The sequence below is a fragment of the Kogia breviceps genome, chromosome 10, assembly GCF_026419965.1.
Source record: "Kogia breviceps isolate mKogBre1 chromosome 10, mKogBre1 haplotype 1, whole genome shotgun sequence".
Classification (NCBI taxonomy): Eukaryota; Metazoa; Chordata; class Mammalia; order Artiodactyla; family Physeteridae; genus Kogia; species Kogia breviceps.
In genome coordinates this window covers 43852534-43871735 of record NC_081319.1, presented here as the reverse complement: position 1 = coordinate 43871735, position 19202 = coordinate 43852534, and the positions used below count along the sequence as shown (strand labels likewise).

Sequence of the window (19202 nt, the reverse complement as noted above, 5' to 3'; positions counted from 1 at the left end):
CCAGCTGCATGCACTCAGAGCCGAATATACCTGCGCTGTGGAGGGATGGAAGAGAGAGGGGAAATCTTTAGTGCAGAGGGAGTCAGGGAGAAGGAGGGCTGGGCCTTACTCTCAGGGGTTTTCAGGCCAGGAACTGAGGAGGAGGGCCCCAGTCCTGCCCTCAGGGGGCCTCCAGTCTCCTGGCAAGGTAGACGCACAGCACATGTCAGGAATAGTCAGAGACTGCTATGGAGTAGGGAGGTGGGAGCTGGGCCACTCAGGTGTCAGATGCCCCTCCTTATTCATGCCCTCAAAACAGTCTGGGATACGCACACCCCACACCATGGCTGAGTCACTGACCCCAATCCTCAGATCAGACCGGGATGAATGAAGCTCTCCCCTCCCCACTCCTCTTCCCCTCCCCAACAGAAAGGACATGTAACTGATTCCTGGGACAGACCAGTTAACTTCCACAAGCCCTAAAAATAACAGAACCACTTCATACTCTGAATTGAGCCTCCCCCCACCCGCCCCCACCTTGGCCCACCCCCTAACCAGCCAGATAAAGGCAGCTGCTGGGGCTGGCAGGGGACAGAGACCTGGAGCCAGGGCAGCAAGAAGACATCTGACGGAGCCGGCAGAGCAAGACCAGCCCCAAACAACGAGAGGAACAACAGCCCCTTAGGCCGCAACTGCCACAGACCCCAAACCCCCATCAGCCAGGCAGGACCCTCGGGTGAGTAACCCGCCCCTTTGTCTCTCCACGGCGGGGCTGGCTCTCCAGGCTGGGACCCACCCCGGACCCTCTCAGGGAAGCATGTATGAGGGGAAGCGCTGGGTGGGGGAAGGAGGGTGAGGGGCGTGCATCTGGAGGCAGGTGAGTGGAGGGGTCTGATAGAAAGATTCCAAGAAGAAGTTAAGAGAGAGTTATTGTGAGCCCCGCGGGAGTTCCCAGAGTGGCTGCCACAGGCCTGAGGCCTGCAGCAGGGCAGGTTCCAGCCAGCCTGGCATAATCTAGAAAGGCTTGCGGGAGGAAATGGCCTGGGGTTGCAATTTTTAAAATACAGGTATGGAGTTCCTCAGGCTTCAGGGCTTCTTCCCAGGGAAGCCCCAGCTAGGCCCAGTGGGGAAGAAAGGACAGAGGAGGCGGGGGAGGACATGGAGGCTGGAGGGGGGTAAGTGGGCCTGACTCTGCACTGCCAGGACAAGCCCGGTGCCCAGCTGCTGCAGGTGAAAGTCTTGGCATATCTGGACCGGGAATGTCTCCCCTGGGCTGGCCTGAGCCCAGCTCCCCACATATCATGGCCTAGGGCCTGGGGTGGGATGCAGGCCATGGACTTGCCCAGTTGGAAAGCCCTTGGGGAAGATCTGGGGGGCGTGCAAGGTGGGGCAACCAGATCTGAGTCTGTGCAGATGTAGAGATGTGTGGAGGTGCTGGGCCAAGAAAGATCAGACCTGGAAGCAAAAGTAGGGGTCTCCCTGAGATGCCGGCCCAGCCCTGGGAGGCCGAGCTCAGGGACACCCATTGAGGCTCAGGCCCTGCCCTAAGTCTGGTCCCAGTTCTGAACTCTGCCCTCACCCTGCCCCTGTCCCTGCCCTCAAGAAATGCAGTGGGAAGGCCTTGCTACCACCTGGCAGAGCCTCCTGGGTCACCTCCTTCCCCTCTTGGGGCCTGTTTCCCTGTCTGAACAGTGAGGGGGTTGCGCTCAGTGACCTCTGTGGGTCCTCAGGTCTGCCATCTCTGGACTCTGTGATGCTGACAATTTGTTACCATAGTAGGGATTCTGGAGATTCCTGGGGGTGGGGATGGGGTGGAGCTGGTGGCCTGTACATGCCATCTGCTCAGGCCACCCGGGTGACAGGACAGGGAGGAGGTGGGGACAGTTGAGGTCTGCCTGTGGCAGAGGGTCCTCATGAGAACTCAGAGACTAAAGGAAGCACCCGGAGCAGGTAATGAGACTTGAGACTCGGGCTGCCGGCTTTAGACGTCACACTCCTCAGGGCTTGGATGCCTTTGGTGGACATGTCAGGGTGGGGTGGGGCATGCAAGGCTCAGTTTCCCCCCTTCTGAGGCAGCCGTGAGAAGAAAATCCTTCCCCCAGCCCCAGGTCGCTTCGGCCAGGAGAGGGTTCTAGCACTCACTGGTCATGCTGTAGGCCAGGGGCCTGACACTAGCTCAGGAGGCAGGATCAGGGAGCCCAGGGTAGAGAAGGAGATGAAGTAGGCCCAGGCTCCCAGGGTCCCACTGGCTGAGCCTGACCTCTCCCCAGCACAGGGCTGCTGTGCTGTGGCCAGGACCTCGGCTATATTTAGCACCGAGTGTGGAGCAGAGCAGTGGGTCATGGGCAGCGAGAGGGGGAATGTGCTTCTCATACTTTCCCTACTGGCCTCTGGGGACTGTTAGTACACCTGTCACAAGACAGATAAGACACCGAGGACAGAGACCAGAGAAGGGCTTGAGCGGTGGGAGGCCATGGGGGGCAGGGATGGGAGGGGCCTTCGTGGAAGCTGATGGGCATGAAGAGGGAGAAAGAAGAGGAGCACAGGGGATTCGGGTTGCACACAACTGGGGATGACGGTCCACGAGTGAGGGGCGGGGCTATCTCTGCAGGAAGGCCCTTGGTCGCACTGCCTCCCCTCCCTCTGGGTGTCACCCTCACACTCTCCTGGGGTGCCTTCCCGGGAACAGAGGGACACCACGGCCACTAAGAAAGCTTCACACTCCCTACCTATAGGGTCTAGGAACTCCGAGCCAGCACTGCCTGCCCCTCATTCGCCAAGATCTGACTCTGGGCCTCTTCTTTAAGTAAGAGTGGTTGGGCCAGAAGATCCTTGAGGTTGCCCTAGCTCAGATCTTCTGAGTCCTGGCACAGAAAACCCCTAACTAGGATTCAGAATCAGGCTCTGCCTAACCATGAGATACCTGGTGAACCCTCACTCAGCCTCGCTGCTTCCACTGTAGCTCAGGCTGCTGGCGCCCACTTTGCCTCCCTGGCCTGGGAAGGGTGAATGGAGACCCAAGAGCTAAAGGCTGGGCAGGCCACACACACCCCCGCCCCCTCCCCCATGAAAGCGCACCCCCTGGTGTTACGAAAGGAAACATAACTGATGACTATTTCTCTCCATGGAAAATAGTTACCAGTTTAGGGACCTGCCTCTCCCTGACTGGGACCCCTTAAATCAGAATTCCCCCAGGCCACTCACCTGGGAGTCTGCTGGGGAAAAACTGATTTTGGCAAAAGCAGGCAAGGATGGGCACATCCAGTTTTCCCACTGGAGGTTTGGGCATCCCTTGGCTGAAGGACAGAGCTTCAAAGCCCGTGGTGCCCTGTTTGCTCACTAGCAACCCAGGTGATTCTGGGGAAGCACCTTGATGGATGGCTCCATGTGCCTTAAACTCAAGACTTGTCATATATCAACCACGCAGGTGGCAGGGTGAGACCCAGGTGAGGTCTGGAAAGGGAGGGGTTCTCTAAGCACATGCCACAGCAGGGCTACTCTGCCCCTGGGACTTGCTCCCTGCCATTTCTTCCAGCAACCAGCCCCATCCCACCTAAAGCCCCCCACCCCATCCTCATCTCTGCCCCCTTTCCTCAGAAGGATGGCCGACGCTCAGACGCAGGTGGCCCCCACCCCAAGCATCCCAGTGGCAGCTACAGAGGAACTGCCCCTCCCTCCACCACCTGCTCTGGAGGATCTGCCGCTGCTGCCACCCAAGGAGTCCTTCTCCAAGTTCCACCAGCAGCGGCAAGCCAGCGAGCTCCGCCGCCTCTACAAGCACATCCACCCCGAGCTCCGCAAGAATCTGGCTGAGGCTGTGGCTGAAGACTTGGCTGAGATCCTGGATTCTGAAGAGCCCACTGAGTGTGATGTCCAGTGCATGCGCTGGATCTTTGAGAACTGGCGGCTGGACGCCATTGGGGACCATGAGAGGCCACCTGCCAAGGAGTCCGTGCCCGGCGGCAATGTCCAGGCCACCTCCCGCAAGTTTGAGGAAGGCTCCTTTGCCAACAGCACAGACCAGGAGCCAGCCGGACCTCGGCCATCTGGAGGGGACGTCCGTGCAGCCCGCTGGCTGTTTGAGACGAAGCCACTGGATGAGCTGACAGGCCATGCTGAGGCACCGGCAGCTACAGTGAGGAAGCCTGCAGCCAGTGGAGATGTCCAGGGTACCAGGATGCTCTTTGAGACACGGCCACTGGACCGCCTGGGCTCCCGCCCCTCCATCCAGGAGCAGAGCCCCTTGGAGCTGCGCTCAGAGATCCAGGAGCTGAAGGGCGATGTGAAGAAGACGGTGAAGCTGTTCCAAACAGAGCCGCTGTGTGCCATCCAGGATGCAGAGGGAGCTATCCACGAGGTCAAGGCTGCCTGCCGGGAGGAGATCCAAAGCAACGCAGTGAGGTCTGCCCGTTGGCTCTTCGAAACGCAGCCTCTGGACGCCATCAACCGGGACCCCAGCCAGGTGCGGGTGATCCGGGGGATCTCTCTGGAGGAGGCAGCCAGGCCCGATGTCAGCACAACTCGCTGGATCTTTGAGACACAGCCCCTGGATGCCATCCGGGAGATCTTGGTGGACGAGAAGGACTTCCAGCCATCCCCAGATCTTATCCCTCCTGGTCCAGACGTTCAGCAGCAGCGGCATTTGTTTGAGACCCGAGCACTAGACACTCTAAAGGGGGAAGAGGAGGCTGGAGCAGAGGCGCCACCCAAAGAGGAAGTGGTCCCCGGTGATGTCCGCTCCACCCTGTGGCTATTTGAGATGCAGCCCCTGGATACTCTCAGAGACAAGGTCCAAGTGGGTCACCTGCAGCGGGTGGGACCCCAGGAGGGTGAGAGGTTCATATACGAGCGTCTATCCAGTGATGGTTCCTCAGCACTGTCCATCTCTCAGAGTGCCCCCCAGAGGGATGGGGTGAAGGGAGACGTGAAGACCTTCAAGAACCTTTTTGAGACCCTACCCCTGGACAGCATCAGGCAGGGTGAAGCTTCGGCCCATGGGAGCATAAGCAGAGCAGAAGGAACTGATTCTGCCAGGCAGTCCCAGGACATAGGGTCCCCGGTGTACGCCATGCAGGATGGCAAAGGCCACCTCCATGCCCTGACCTCTGTCAGCAGAGAGCATGTAGTCGGAGGTGATGTACAGGGTTACAGGTGGATGTTTGAGACACAGCCCCTAGACCAACTAGGCCAAAACCCCAGTACCATCGACGTGGTGCGGGGCATCACCCGGCAGGAAGTGGTGGCTGGAGACGTGGGCACTGCCCGGTGGCTCTTTGAGACCCAGCCCCTGGAGGTAATCCACCAACGGGAGCAGCAGGAACGACAGGAAGAAGAAGAAAAGCCTCAGGGAGGCCCTCAGCTTGAAGCATCCCCCAAGGGCGATGTGCACACCATCCGCTGGTTGTTCGAGACATGCCCAATGAGTGAGTTGGGCGAGAAGCAGGGGTCAGAGGTCACAGATCCCACACCCAAGGCCAAGGCACGGTCCTGCACCTGGATGTTCATGCCCCAACCCCCAGACAGACCAGAAAGCTTCAGGGAGCAGCACCTTGAGGTCAGCCAGATCCAGGCTGGGGAAAGACAGACAGACAGACACGTCTTTGAGACTGAGCCTCTGCAGGCCTCAGGCCATCCCTGCAGAAGAGGGCCTGTACGATACTGCAGCAGAGTGGACATCCCCTCAGGGCAGGTGTCTCGTCAGAAGGAGGTTTTCCAGGCCCTGGAGGCAGGCAAGAGGGAAAACCAGGGATCCAGGGTAATCCCTGAGCCCATCCCAGCAGGCTCTGTGCACAAGTTCACCTGGCTCTTTGAGAATTGCCCCATGGGCTCCCTGGCAGCTGAAAGCATCCAAGGGGGCAACCTCCAGGAAGAGCAGCCCATGGGCCCCTCAGGCAATAGGGTGTGGGAGAGGCAACAGACTGCAGCTGAGGGGACCCTGCGGACTCTGCATGCCACACCTGGCATCCTGCACCACGGAGGCATCGTCATGGAGTCCCGAGGGCCAGGGGAGCTCTGCCTTGCCAAGTACGTGCTCCCAGGCCCAGGGCAGGGCGGCCCCCAGGTTCGGAAGGAGGAGCTGGTGTCTGGTGAGCTTCCCAGGATCTTCCGCCAAGTGCTGCGCCGGCCAGACGTGGACCAGCAGGGGCTGCTGGTGCAGGAGGATCCAGTGGGCCAGCTTCGCCTCAAGCCACTGAAGCTGCCAGCACCAGGCAGCAGCTGGAAGGTCGAAGACATGGACCCTGAGTTCCAGCAGCTGCTGGCTTGTGGCCTCGGGACCTCGGTGGCAAGGACTGGGCTAGTGATGCAGGAGACAGGGCAGGGCCTAGTGGCATTGACCGCCTACTCTCTGCAGCCCCGGCTAACCAGCAGGGCCCCCGAGAGGAGCAGTGTGCAGCTGCTGGCCAGCTGCATAGACAAAGGAGACCTGAGTGGCCTGCACAGTCTGCGGTGGGAGCCACCGGCTGACTCAAGTCCAGTGCCAGCCAGCGAGGGGGCCCAGAGGCTGCCCCTGACTGAGAGCATCATCCATGTTCCCCCACTGGACCCCAGCATGGGGATGGGGCATCTGAGAGCGCCGGGGGCCACCCCCTGCCCCCCACAGACCATTGGAAAGGCAGTCCCTCTGGCTGGGGAAGAAAAGCAGGAAAGCAGGTGCACTGGGCAGAAAGGGATGGAAGCTCTGGGAAAGTCAGATGGAGCCACGACTATGCCCCTGGGGCCCAGGTCCCCAAACCTCCAGGCTGCCACGCAGAGTCTGCGAATGGCAACAGCCAAAGCCCAAAGCCCGCACCAGCAAGTTCTGAGCAAGCACAAGCAGGGCCCCACCCCTGGAGCCGCCTCTATGCCCTCCCAGGATAGTCTTCTGCAAGTACCGGCCACAGCCACTGGGACTGCCCAGAGCAACACCAGGCCTCTGGCTGGATGTGACCCTAGGATCCCAGCAGCCCCCAAAAAGGTCAGTGGGGAACAGAAAGCACTGCCTGGAGGGCTGCCTAGGGGGTGGGTGACTATTCAGGATGGCATTTACACTGCTCACCCCATCAGGACCTATGACCTACCGGGGGGTGTCTGGCCTTCTGAGAGAGGAGCCTTGCCAAGGGGCAGGGAGACTGCGCTCCCATCCCAGGCTCCTAGCCCAGTCCTGGAAGGCCCAGGTCAGAGTCTCGGGCCTGGGCAAGAGGAGCCTGAGAGCCACACACAGAAGGCCTGGGGACCTCCAGAGAAGGTGATGGCAGGACTCGGCCCAGGGGTCCTCCAAGCTGCAGAGACCACCCTGAAGGCTGTCCCTTTAGCCCCCCACACTCTGGCCTCTGGGCCTCAGGCTGCAGGTGCCAGCCTGCACTCCCATAATGCCTCTGTTCCGCCTCCTCCTCCTCTCCCAGCTGCTGTGACGGGACCTGACTTCCCAGCCCAAGCCGGCCATGATGAGAAATCCACCCAGCAGGCCTCTGAGCCCACACAGGACCCCCTTCTCCAGTCCCACAGCAGCCCTGCTGGCCAGAGAAGCCCTAGGGATTCACAGACAAAAACCCCAAAACTGGAGCCCACCACGCACCCAAGGAAGAAGCCCCAACTGCCCCCCAAACCTGCACACCTCAGCCAGATCCCCCCCCCTCACTGGCTGCCCAAGCCCTCAGCCCTCTCTCCCAGCTCCTCTAAGGAGGTGGGGCAAGGAAAATACAGACAAGGTGAGACTGGTACAGCTGACCATGACCCTCGGCAAACCAAGGTCCCCACCACTACAGGCCAGGGCCGAGTATCGCCGGCTGGATGCTCCACTGGACAGAGCCAGCACAGCCCCCAGCATGACTCCAGCACCATGGCCCCCAGGCCCACCAAAAGTCAGGCTGTGGGCAGCAATGACCAGAGCGCTGAGCCCCTCAAGCTCTCAGCTCTCAGCAGGAACCCCACCTCACCACAGCAGGGCCCTAGCCCCTCAGGAGAGAAGTGCATGGACGGTTCCCAGCAAGGGGTCCCTGAGAGCCCCAAGATTCTGCAGGGAAGCCAGCAAGAGCTCCAGGGCCTCCTGAGCCAGGTGCAAGCACTGGAGAAGGAGGCCAAAAGCACTGTGGATGTGCGGGCACTGAGGAGGCTCTTTGAGGCTGTGCCCCAGCTGAGAGGGGCCCCTCCAGCTCCCGCTGCCCCCAACAAGCCCGAGGCCTCAGTGGAGCAGGCCTTTGGGGAGCTGACAAGGGTCAGCACGGAGGTGGCCCGGCTGAAGGAACAGACCCTGGCCAGGCTGCTGGACATCGAGGAGGCCGTGCACAAGGCTCTCAGCTCCATGTCTAGCCTCCAGCCTGGGACTAACACCAGAGACCATTCTCAGGGACCTGTAAAGGACCACAGTGCCCACAAGGTCAGTGTCACAGACAGCAGTAGAGTCAGGCCCAACTGCCCAGGCCAGGAGGTCAGGAGTCAAACTGCAGTCAAGAGCCAAACTGAGATTACATGCCACACTGAGGTCCAGGGTCAGGCCAAGGTCAGAAAGCACACTGAGGCCAGAAGTCAAACAGCCCCAGCCACCCCTTCTACTCGGAGGCTGGAGACCTTGATTGAAGAGTCAAGCCTCCCTCGAGCATTACCTCCCAGCAGAGATTCACCCTCCTCCCCAACCTTTATCACCAATGAGTCGGCCACTAGGAAGCTTCTGGAGGCTCCCAGCCCCAGGTGCAGCCCCGAGGTCTCAGTGAAAAGCACACACCTCCCCCAGGATGTGGGCCAGGCTCAGCTCCACCAGAAAGATGTCTGGGACAAGGCTGGGAAGAAAGAAGCCACCCAGTGCTCCGAACAGCCCCAGAATGCCCCTGCCTCAGCCAGCCCCCTGCCCACCAGGCGGCAGAAAAGTGTTCTGGAGCTGCAGACTGGGCCCGGTGGCTCCCAGCACTATGGAGCCACAAGAACAGTGACCGAGCAATATGAGAGGGTGGACCAGTGCAGGACCTCAGTGCTCACCTCCCCCACGACAGTCACTGAGCCCACAGAGCCGCCCAGGGGCCCAGGCCCCCACCTTGGGCTCCACGCCTCCCCCTTGATGAGGCAGTTCCTACACAGTCCAACCGGGCTCAGCACAGGCCTGGCAGAAGCTGGGAAGGTGTGTGTGCCCTCCAGCCACTCCCAGTCAGCTGCCCAGTGAGCCCCTCTGCCTCTCACCACAGCCTCCCACCCATCCATCCCCAGGGCCCTGGGACGGAGGTGGGTGCCTACCTCCTGCACAGATGAGGCAGGACCAAAAAGAAAGGGGCATCTTCTGAGACTTGTGGGCAGTTTCCCTTTCGTCAGTTCTTGCAAAAGGGGGGAAAGAAAAGTTGGGAAGAAGCCTCTCTGAGTAGCCCAAGCCCAGGAGCTGGATGGGGGCTCACAGCTGCTCGCGGAGGATGTAATCTGTACAGGCACACACGCTCCTCTCACAGGCCTGGCCCGCGTGCCAACACGAGTGAGTATGCATGCCACTGCCTGAGACAGAACCCTGTGAGTGACCTTCAGCCTTCATTTCTTTTAATACAAGTCAAATGTTCTCAGTCTTCTGCTCTTTAATTCCTGGAGAGGACAGGGCCAGCTGCATTGGTCTCTATTTCAGATTGACTAGGGCCCCAGAAGGGCCCCTTCATTACCACCTCCCTCATTCAGCGAGTCATCCTGGCAGCACAAAGGTCATACAGAAAAGGTCGGCGATCACCAATGTCCCTAGAAGCCAAAGGTTCTCTCCACCCCCAATGCCCCTGGCTCTGTACCCCAAATGGGAAGGATACAGTCTGAATAAACCCAAGTTTTATTCCCTCCTCTCCATGTCTAACTGTGCTTCTGTCCCAGAGTCTGGGTTCTCACTGTAGGGGAAAAACCGCCACACCTCCAGGTGCCCTGTATTACTGGCAACAGCAGTGTTGGAAAGCTCTGAAAAGCCATCCCTTCTTCTACCATCTTGGTTGGGAGCCAGAAAGGCCTGCCCATCCCCCATTCTCCTTGCTCCCCATGCCCCAACACATACATACACTGCTGCCCCCTACCTTGGACACCATCCTGGAGTGGAATCAACAGAATCCTGCCCCAGAGTGGAAGAATGGCCCAGTCAGGCCCGGGAAGGAGGGAGGGCCACAGCCAGGAGAACTCCAGTGGCCAAGACGGCTGGGCCACCTTCCTCCTGGTCAGGCCAGGTGCAATGTGCAGAGCAGAGGTTCCTGGGAAGGGGAGGGCACAGATCCTGGCCTGGAAAGTCAGAATGATCTGGTGAAGGGCCCTTTTCCACACTTTCAAAAAGCACTGAGCGCCTGCTGCATGCCAGGCCTGTTCTAGGCAGCTGGGACACAGAGGTGAGGTCTAATGGGGTCATACACTCAGGGAACTGACTTTCTAGAATGAGGAGGCAGAGAGACTATGAATAAACTGGAAAAATCAGTTCAGGAATAAGGGTGATGTGCCTGACTAAGCCATTCTCCCACTCTGGGGTAGGAATCTTAAAACATGATGATGTGACAGTGATAGGTGATTGCCTTAGAGAGTGTGGCCAAGGCATAGCCCTCCAAGGGGAAAAAACTTTTCAACTGAGATCTGAATAACAAAAAGCCAGTTATGGGACAATCAGGGGGAAGTGCCAGCTAGGCAGGGGGATGAGCACATGCAAAAACACAGAGGTGGGAGTGAGCGTAGTTCCTGTATTGCCTAAACACCCTTCTGTATAGGTAGACAACTATGACTGTTCACTCCTGCCTCCCCCGACCCACACACACATCCTGCCCCCCATAAGGTTAGGGGGAAACTTGCCCATACTTTGCTTTTGTTGAACAGGTAGGCTCCCATCATACCACCAGCCCAGGGATCAGCCCTTCACACCCCTCCCAGCCCCATCATTGCCTGCTCCACTGACAGGGGTTCCCCTGGGGCAGCAGAGCTCTGAGCTGGAAGCAGCCTGTCCCCTGGAAGACTGGTGTGTATAAGCAAATAAGATAGCAAACCTGCCTACCTGGGCCGGCTACATATCTCACTATTACCCCGTCGCCACAGGCCCCCCTCCCCCGTCCTCTGTGGGATCTCACTTGATTACAGGGCCCAGCAACTTATGGCATGACTGTTCTCAGTGTTCTCATTTGTAAAGTGGGCACAATTATAAGTGCCTACTATTGTGCAGATTAAGTGAATTAATATATGTAAAGTGCTTGGAACTATGCCCAGCGTCTGGAACTCAAGGCTGTTCACTTCTACTGTAATTATTAGTTTTAATCTATCTCTTGTTCTCACCTCCAGGTGGAGTCCCTGTCTCGTTCATCTCAGTATCCTTACTGCTTATCACAAGTGCCTAGAAGGCACTGCAAAAATGTCAAATAAATGAACCCCTGGGTGAATGAAATGATTTAGTGAATTCACTGATTCATCCAACTAACATTTATTGAGCACCTACTTCATGCCAGGTTCCATCCAGGGTGCTGAGAATAGAGATGAACATGGCAGAATTTATCCCTGACCTCATGGAACTTAGAGAGGGAAGACAATATAAGCAGAGAAGGTAATTTTAGAAGGGAGCAATACTGTGAAGGAAATAAAAACAAGGTCAGCCCACGAGAGGAGAATTGGCAGTTACTTTAGCTTGCGTGGTTGGGGAAGGCGTCTCTGAACGACAGAGGAGCCAGTCCTAATAGCTGGAGGTCGCGGCCTAGGGGGAAGAGTGGGGAGAGGTTGGTGGATGGGTGGTGAGCTCACCGGAGGCAGCACGCAAGGAGAGCAGCGGCCGCTCGGTAAGGTCTCACCCAGTGCCCTCACAAGCTATCACACCTGCCGTCACACCTGCTGCCGAATCTCAGGCACCGCCTCTCCTCCTGCCGGGGTAGTGGGCGGCATTTCCACGCGGGCCGACTGGGGGCGGAGCATGCGGCGCCCAGACCCCGCCCGTAGCCTGGAGGGGGCGTGTTCCCACCCGCCGTCGCCAAGGTGACAATGACATCACCTCGGCCGCTGGGTTCGGAACTTTTCGGGCGGCGGTAGCCGTTGCTGGGAAACACTCGGCAGGCGCGCAGCCAGGGGCAGGCTCCGCGCGGCAGACGCCGGACGCCAGTACACGCCGTCCTGGCCGGCCCCTGCTCGGAGCCTCCCTCCCGGATTCCAGAAGGATGCCAGTTCCGGTCCTCACCCCTGCCGCGGCCCCATCCAGGACCGTCCTGCCGGCCGGGCGCCTCCTCCCTTCTCATTACTCTGTCACTGCCTCTGTTCAGAGCTTATCCAACAGTCCCCATCTTCACCGCCATCACCCTGTCTCAGGCCACCATCCATCCCCCCTTTCCTGGACCACTGCCATAGCCTCCCAAGTGGTCTTCCCTTTGCCCTGTCTTTACAGTCTGTCATCCACCTGGCACCCAAAGCTCTTATCAAGAGTTTACCAGACCAAGTCACTCCTTTATAATACCCTCCACAGGCTTTCAGCTCACTCAGCCTGAAATCTAACTCTTCTCAGGGGCCTGTAAGACCAGAATGCCTTGCCTCTCAACCTTCCTCTCCAGCTTCATTGCCCCACTCTCCTCCTCACCCACATCCCCCTAGTTACACTGGCCTTCCTGATCTTCACAGAACACACCAAGCTGATTCCTGCCTCAGGGCCTTTGCACCTGCTGCACCCTATGCTAGGAAGTCTCTTCTGCAAGATCTTTAGTGGCTGGGCTCTTTCTCACTCACATTCCAGTTCAAATGTCTCTCCAGAAAGACCTTTCCTGATCCATACCTTCTCTGCCTCCCCCACCTATCCCAACACCCACCCACTCCCCATCTATAGCAGCCTTCCTCCAAGTTATCACACTGTGCTATTTTTGTTTGTTTTCCTGAGAACCTATCACAGTAGAAAATTATCTTGCTCAGATATTTGCTTATTATTGTCAGTGTTCTGGATACTATTCCTGCATGGCAAACCACCCCAAATTTAGTGGTTTGAAAAACCATTTTATGATGCTCATGAATTCTGTGGGTCAGGAATTTGGACAGAACACAGTGGGCATGGCTTCCCTCTGTGCCATGATGTGTGAGGCCTCAGCTGGAAAGTCTCAAAGGGTGGGGGTAATATGACAGCTAGGGTCTGCAAACATCTGAAAACCCACTCACTCACTCAAATGTCTGGCAGTTGATGCTGGCTACTTGCTGGGACCTCAGCTGGAATGTCAGCCAGAACACATATGTGTGGCCTCCCCGTGCTGCCTGGGCCTCCTCACATTATGGCAGTCTCAGGGTAGTTGGACTTCCTGCATTGCATCTCGTTTCCAAAGGCGTGTGTCCCAACTAACAAGGCAGAACCTGCGTTGCCTTTTACGATCTAGCCTCAGAAGTCACACACAATCACTTCTGCTGCATTATGTTGGTTACAGGTAAGTCACAAGTCTGTGTATATTGAATGGAAGGGGTATTAGACACTACCTTTTGATGAGGAAGAGGCAACATTCTAGAAGAATATGTGGCCAACTTTGGAAAGAGCCATCTCCACAGGCAAATCTCCCTCCATTGGAGTATCATCTCCATGCCAACCACTTCTCATTTGTTTATTGTTGCATCTCCAGTGCCTAGAATGGTACAAAAGCACATGGGTGCTCAATCCATGTTTTAGAGTGAATAAATGAAGGTTTGTCTTTCAAGGAGTCATCTGAGCCCAGTTCTTCTCCCTGTAAGTATGGTTCCTGTCCCAGCTCTTGATTTTGGCCTGGTCTGCTCTGGAGGAAGCCCAGTGTTTGTGTTGGAAGGTGGGAATCATGTATAGTGTTTTGTTTGTTTTTTGTTTTCTGGCAGGGACTGCAGGGTGGGGGAGAAAGGGCAGTTATTGGGGATTGAGCAACATGTAGCCAAATGACATTCTGGAACAGTGTTCTACTGTAAGGGGTGTTGAAAACCCAGTCTGTTTCTTCTCATTCTGAACTCTGGAAATGCCCAGGTGAGGACTGTGGTTTTATCTTCTGGGCCATCTGGGCAAGAGGTGGCCCTGAAGCTGCCCACACACCTATTAAGGTATGCAAACTCTCCCTGCTTTGTGACTGGTGAAGGACCCTCCATTTGATCTTCCCAAAGTCCTGAAGCCGGTACAGTTTCTCCTGTCCAGGAGGGATGAGCCAGAGAAGTCAACCCAGGCTTCTCCAGGCCCCATATCCTCACATCAATCTGTGGCTTACCCTTCCCACTCCCTTTCATCTCCACTGTGGCTCAGGAAGAGTTTGGATGTCATTACAGCAACAGCAATCTCAATGCCCTTTCCACCTCCAGTGCCACCCCCAAACTGTCAATCCTCCAGTCCAGCCCTGCAATGGCTCCTCACCACCTCCACCATAAAATCCACACTCCTCTCGTCATTCAAGGTCCTTCTTGTGCAGCTGCCACCTGTGTTTATAGCCTCTCTCGCTCCATTCCCCCAAGAGAATCAGACCTTCCAGATCCTTTAATGTTCTATCCAAGCTTTGTCACACCACCCTGGCTTTGTCCAGAGTCAGCTTACCCACTGGGCACAGCAGGCATGGATGGAGCCTCAGGCCCACAATACTTGATGGGGCCATGAAAATATTCTTCTTTTAAAATCAACAAGAAAAAAAGAACTTTTGGGTAGAAGAAAATGGTTTCGTATATAACATTAGTAACCACCACAGTTGTTAAATATATTCTTAAATATTTTTTTATGGAGGAAGGAGCCCATGAAAGCCCAAGTGCCTAGGGCTTACGAAAGTCATAATGCAGCCCCCCTCATTTCCCCCTCCGGTTCATTTCTGTAAGCTTGGTGTTGAAGACAAAGCTCTCAGGCAACCTCTTCAAGGAAGCAGAAGCCATGGAGGGTGTCCTTCTCTGACCTCTCAACTTTATGCAGTTTTGTAGCTTGGAAAACGCCGTTGTAAACTTTCGGTTTTGTACGTGTCGCCCCTCCCCCACTACTGTTGGTACCAGCGAGTCAGCGACACACACACACTTTTTCTCCCTCATGAAGGTACCCGCTCCCCACCTGTGGCAGAGCTGCGAAGTCAGAAGACTATCTAACTTCGGAAGAAAATTCTGGCAGAGGCTCAGCCTGGGGGCCCCCAGCAATTGGCCCCTGGTCCCAAACCTGTAGCGACGGGCGCCAGAACGCTAGTCCCGGGTTGCCGCGCACACCCGGCCGCGGTGGGCGTGGAGGGCGTGGGGGGCGTGGGGGGGCGTGGCCTTGGGTCTAGCAGGCGGACGCTCGGCCGCACGCCGCTGCCAGCTCCACCCACCCCCGACCGGAAGGAGGAAGCTGCCTCTGAGCGGGGAGCTCCGGCCCCCTCCCCTGACGCACCCCCTTCCTCCTCCCCTACCGCCTCCCCCGTTAGTTTTCTTACGAAAAAGTGCTGCTGAGAATTCCCAGAAGGTCCCGGATGTGAAGTCACCGGCGTGAGGTCACCGAGCCTGGTTCCAGGAATCTGAAGCTTGTGGGGGAGGAAGGAAAGCGCCGAAAACAGGGGAGCAGCGGGGAGCAAGTGGAGCCATGGCTATTGTTGGCGGGGGCCCCCTGGCTCCCCTGAATCGCATGCTTGTCTCCAGCTGGGTCTTCTGACCCCAAGAGAGGTTCCAAGGAAAAAGATGCTTCACTTCTCCCATAGTATAGAAATGCCAGTTGAAACCAGTATACTGATCCAAAAGGAGTGTTTATCCACTGTTGGGAGGCGGAGGGGTGGGAGAGAAGTGGAGAACAACCTGGCATTAGGATCAGAATTTTAAATGAACGTACCCTTTGACCTAACAGTTGCGCGTACAGTAGCTCAACCACCTACTAACTAACCTTGGAAATCATACAGTATCACTTCTTGTACATTTTGTTCATGATAGGTCACTAAGGCTGGCCCATATTCAAGGGGAGAGGAATTAGATTCCCTCTCGATAAGTGTGAAAGAATTTGCAGCCATGTTTTTAAACCATCACAGCTGTTATTATTGTGGCCCTTAGTATACTCTAGCTTTTAGTAAGTGAATTATCTCACTTACCTATCAGCTCCACGTGGGAGGGCAAGGATTCATTTGATTCGTTAAGATCTCAGCCCCTCATCACTCCCCAGTGAACCTAGGGCCCTGTTCACTGCAGAGCTCGATAGATGGTATAGAAATGAATTTCCTCTTGCAGGAGCTGGCCTTGGACATCGTGCTCCACTTCCATTGGATGACATCCCTGTTGGCCCCATAGAAACCATCATCGGCACATGTGAGAATTGTGAGTGTAAGGGGATATGAGTGGGGCATGGCAGGGTCTGCTACACAGACAAGCAATTTTGTTCACGTACATTTCATAAATGTGAGATCAGTGATCATTTCCACAGAAATCCCATTACCTTTGTAATCATCATCATGGTCTTGTAGGCACACCTGTACCACGAGAAGTGAGTTGGCCAGTTCAACTCAGTTCATACTAAAGAGAATGCCATGGAGTCTAGTTCAGCTTGCTAAGAGATTTTTCACACCATTTACATGTGATTGTTTACATGTGTTATATTTCCATTTTATTGTTACCATTATATGTTAGTATGGCCCCAGATCATAAATATGGATCAGTAATTCAAAAGAGGTTCATTAAAGCATAAAAATAATATTGAAAATAGCAAAAAAAAATACTGCAATATAAAATATGATCATATATACCAGAGTAAATGAGTGTGTAGAATGAGATAATTTTACACAAGGAGAAAAAAAAGTGTGACTCAGAAAGACAGATATGGGAATGAATATCTGAAACTGGGATTTTGTTAGCTGGTAATCATTTTCTCTAGCCCTGGAGGCATCATCTCTTATGAAACTTTGTCAAACAGTGGCAGGAAGCCCACTGAGACTTTTGCATCCTCTTCACATCAGATCCCATAAGCTAGTTAGAAAACCCATCAAGTCTTTCCATAATATGGGTAAAATAATAATGTCCAGTGTAGTCCAGTGACAAGATACATTTTGTCACTAAAGACAGAAAAGATCAAAACCAGAGAGGCTGGGCTTCCCTGGTGGCACAGTGGTTGAGAATCCGCCTGCCAATGCAGGGGACACGGGTTCGTGCCCCGGTCTGGGAAGATCCCACATGCCGCGGAGCGGCTGGGCCCGTGAGCCATGGCCGCTGAGCCTGCGCATCTGGAGCCTGTGCTCCGCAACGGGAGAGGCCCCAACAGTGAGGCCCACATACCACAGAAAAGAAAAAAAAAAAACACCAGAGAGGCATCATTAAAGGTGTCCAACTTACAGTGAAAACCTACACACTTCAAACTATGACATGTAAATTGAGTCATAGGCTACTGAGGAAAAGCAGAGCAAGCTCCTGGCAAGATTACTTGATCAAACAACACTCTTTTTTTAAAAAAATTAAATGAGTCGTTTTATTTACTTGACTTTTAAAATATTTTCATTCTTTTTTTTAAAATAGTGATTTCTTTTTTATAATTTTTTTTATTTTTGGCTGTGTTGGGTCTTCATTGCTGCGCACGTGCTTTTTCTAGTTGTGGCCAGTGGGGGCTACTCTTCGTTGCGGTGCATGGGCTTCTCATTGCGGTGGCTTCTCTTGTTGCGGAGCCGGGCTATAGGCGCGCGGGCTTCAGTGGTTATGGCACGTGGGCTCAGTAGTTGTGGCTTGTGGGCTCTAGAGCGTGGGCTCAGTAGTTGTAGCTTGTGGGCTCTAGAACGCAGGCTTAGTAGTTGTGGCACATGGGCTTAGCTGCTCTGCAGCATGTGGGATCTTCCTGGACCAGGGATTGAACCCGTGTCCCCTGCATTGGCAGGTGGATTCTTAACCACTGTGCCACCAGGGAAGTCCCCAAACAATACTTTTGGATGTCACATAAAATAAATGGCACATAGTGTGAAAGAGCAATGGCTGTCCTAAGTGAGTACTAGCAGACAGTTGGCTTTGTTGTTGAATACAAACCACTTGTGGCAAACCTTGTTCATTGTTGATCCAAAAATTTATTCCATCCCTTCTTTCCTGATAAAAGATTCCTGATTTGATCCATACATCAAGGTCTCCAATCTCAGGAAGTTAATTACAAGTGGTCTAAATCAATCATGACCAGCCCATTTCCCACTTTCCCAGTCTCCCTTGCTGCTACATGAGAGCCAGTTCTGACCAATTAAATATGATGAAAAGTCTGCTGAGGGTACTTCTATGAAAATTTTTGGTTTGGTTTTGTTTCTTTTCAGAGAATGGGTATACGTGCTGGTACCCCCCCTTCCCCATTCTTCCTGACTTAACTATGGTCATGATGCCTGGACCTGGGCAGCCATCTTGCACCTATGAAGCAACCAGCACAAGGTAAAGGCTGAGAGAATTCTAGAGACACCAGCACTGACATTATTGAATGTCAGTGGCTGCCACCTTCCAGCCTTCCCATTACAGTACAGAAGAAAACTGTAGTGAATTCTCTATTATTGGTAATTGAAAGCATTCCTAATGGGTGTACCACTGATGTGTCAGCTTGCCATATATTTTCCAAAAACACAGGAAGGAAATGTACCTGCTGACTTTTTGTTCTATGTATCACTGAATTCCTTTGCAAGATTAGATGAATGAGCTTCTGGCTTCCAGTTGGGTTCAGCCATGGGGAGACCCAGCAGGGACAGGAGAGGGAAGCAAATGAGATCAGGTATTTAGTCCTTTGGTTTCCTGCCTGTGAGTCTCCATGGGTTGGATGTATCCTCCAGTGGGGGGCCACTGGTCCTCCCAAGGCAGCCAGCCCACTCAGTTCTCTCTCCCTTCTAGTGACCTCTCCCTTGCCCCCACATTTTCCCTTCAGGTCTGTTGGTGGTAACAGCTCTGCTGCTGCTCATCCAGGTTATTGCACCATTCCTTGAGGTGCTCCTACACCTACATGTTTGTAAGTAGTACCATTGTAAATAAGCTCTCCTAAGGTGATCCTGTTTTGAGTGTGCCATTATCTGATGGTACACTGACTGTCAGATTTAAAAGAAAACACACACACACACAAACACAACTTGCATCTGAACACCAACCACACACCACTGTATTCACAAAGACCAGCTGTCAGGCAACAATCTGGCTCCTGATCTCGATATGTGTAGAAACAAATAGCAAGAAGAGTCAATGCCCTCTATTCATGCCTCTCCGACTATGCCTTTTCAGAGTACTGTGTGGAGAAATGGACAGCAAGTAAAAGACACTGTTGAACAAAGTATGCTGGCTGTTGAGGGAAAGATATTCACATGAGGTTTTGAAATAGGGATGAGATACAGCGTCCCTTTGTGGTACCGATAGCTCTTTGCCACGGGTGGCTCGCTCACTCA

At 54.8% G+C, this 19202-nt stretch overlaps 1 protein-coding gene and 1 long non-coding RNA gene across 6 annotated transcripts; both read left to right on the top strand.

The window, feature by feature from the left end:
• Nucleotides 1-554: 554 nt before the first annotated feature.
• Nucleotides 555-9761, top strand: XIRP1 (xin actin binding repeat containing 1). Of its 5 annotated transcripts, none has more exons than XM_067044555.1 (3): nt 560-715; nt 3577-6934; nt 7362-9761. In XM_067044555.1, exons 2-3 carry the CDS (start codon nt 3581-3583, stop codon nt 7368-7370), a joined length of 3363 nt encoding a protein of 1120 aa, XP_066900656.1. In that variant the 5' UTR covers nt 560-715; nt 3577-3580; the 3' UTR covers nt 7371-9761. The 5 variants fall into 5 exon arrangements, with proteins under 5 accessions (XP_058931808.1, XP_066900656.1, XP_058931807.1 ...); XM_059075824.2 differs by having other exon boundaries at nt 570-715; nt 3580-6934; XM_059075825.2 differs by lacking the exon at nt 3577-6934 and having other exon boundaries at nt 555-715.
• A 6300-nt stretch (nt 9762-16061) lies between these two features.
• On the top strand, nt 16062-18414 carry LOC136794990 (uncharacterized). Its single transcript, XR_010842606.1, has 2 exons — nt 16062-16143; nt 18102-18414. It is a non-coding gene; the product is annotated as an uncharacterized lncRNA (long non-coding RNA).
• The last annotated feature ends 788 nt before the right edge of the window (nt 18415-19202 follow it).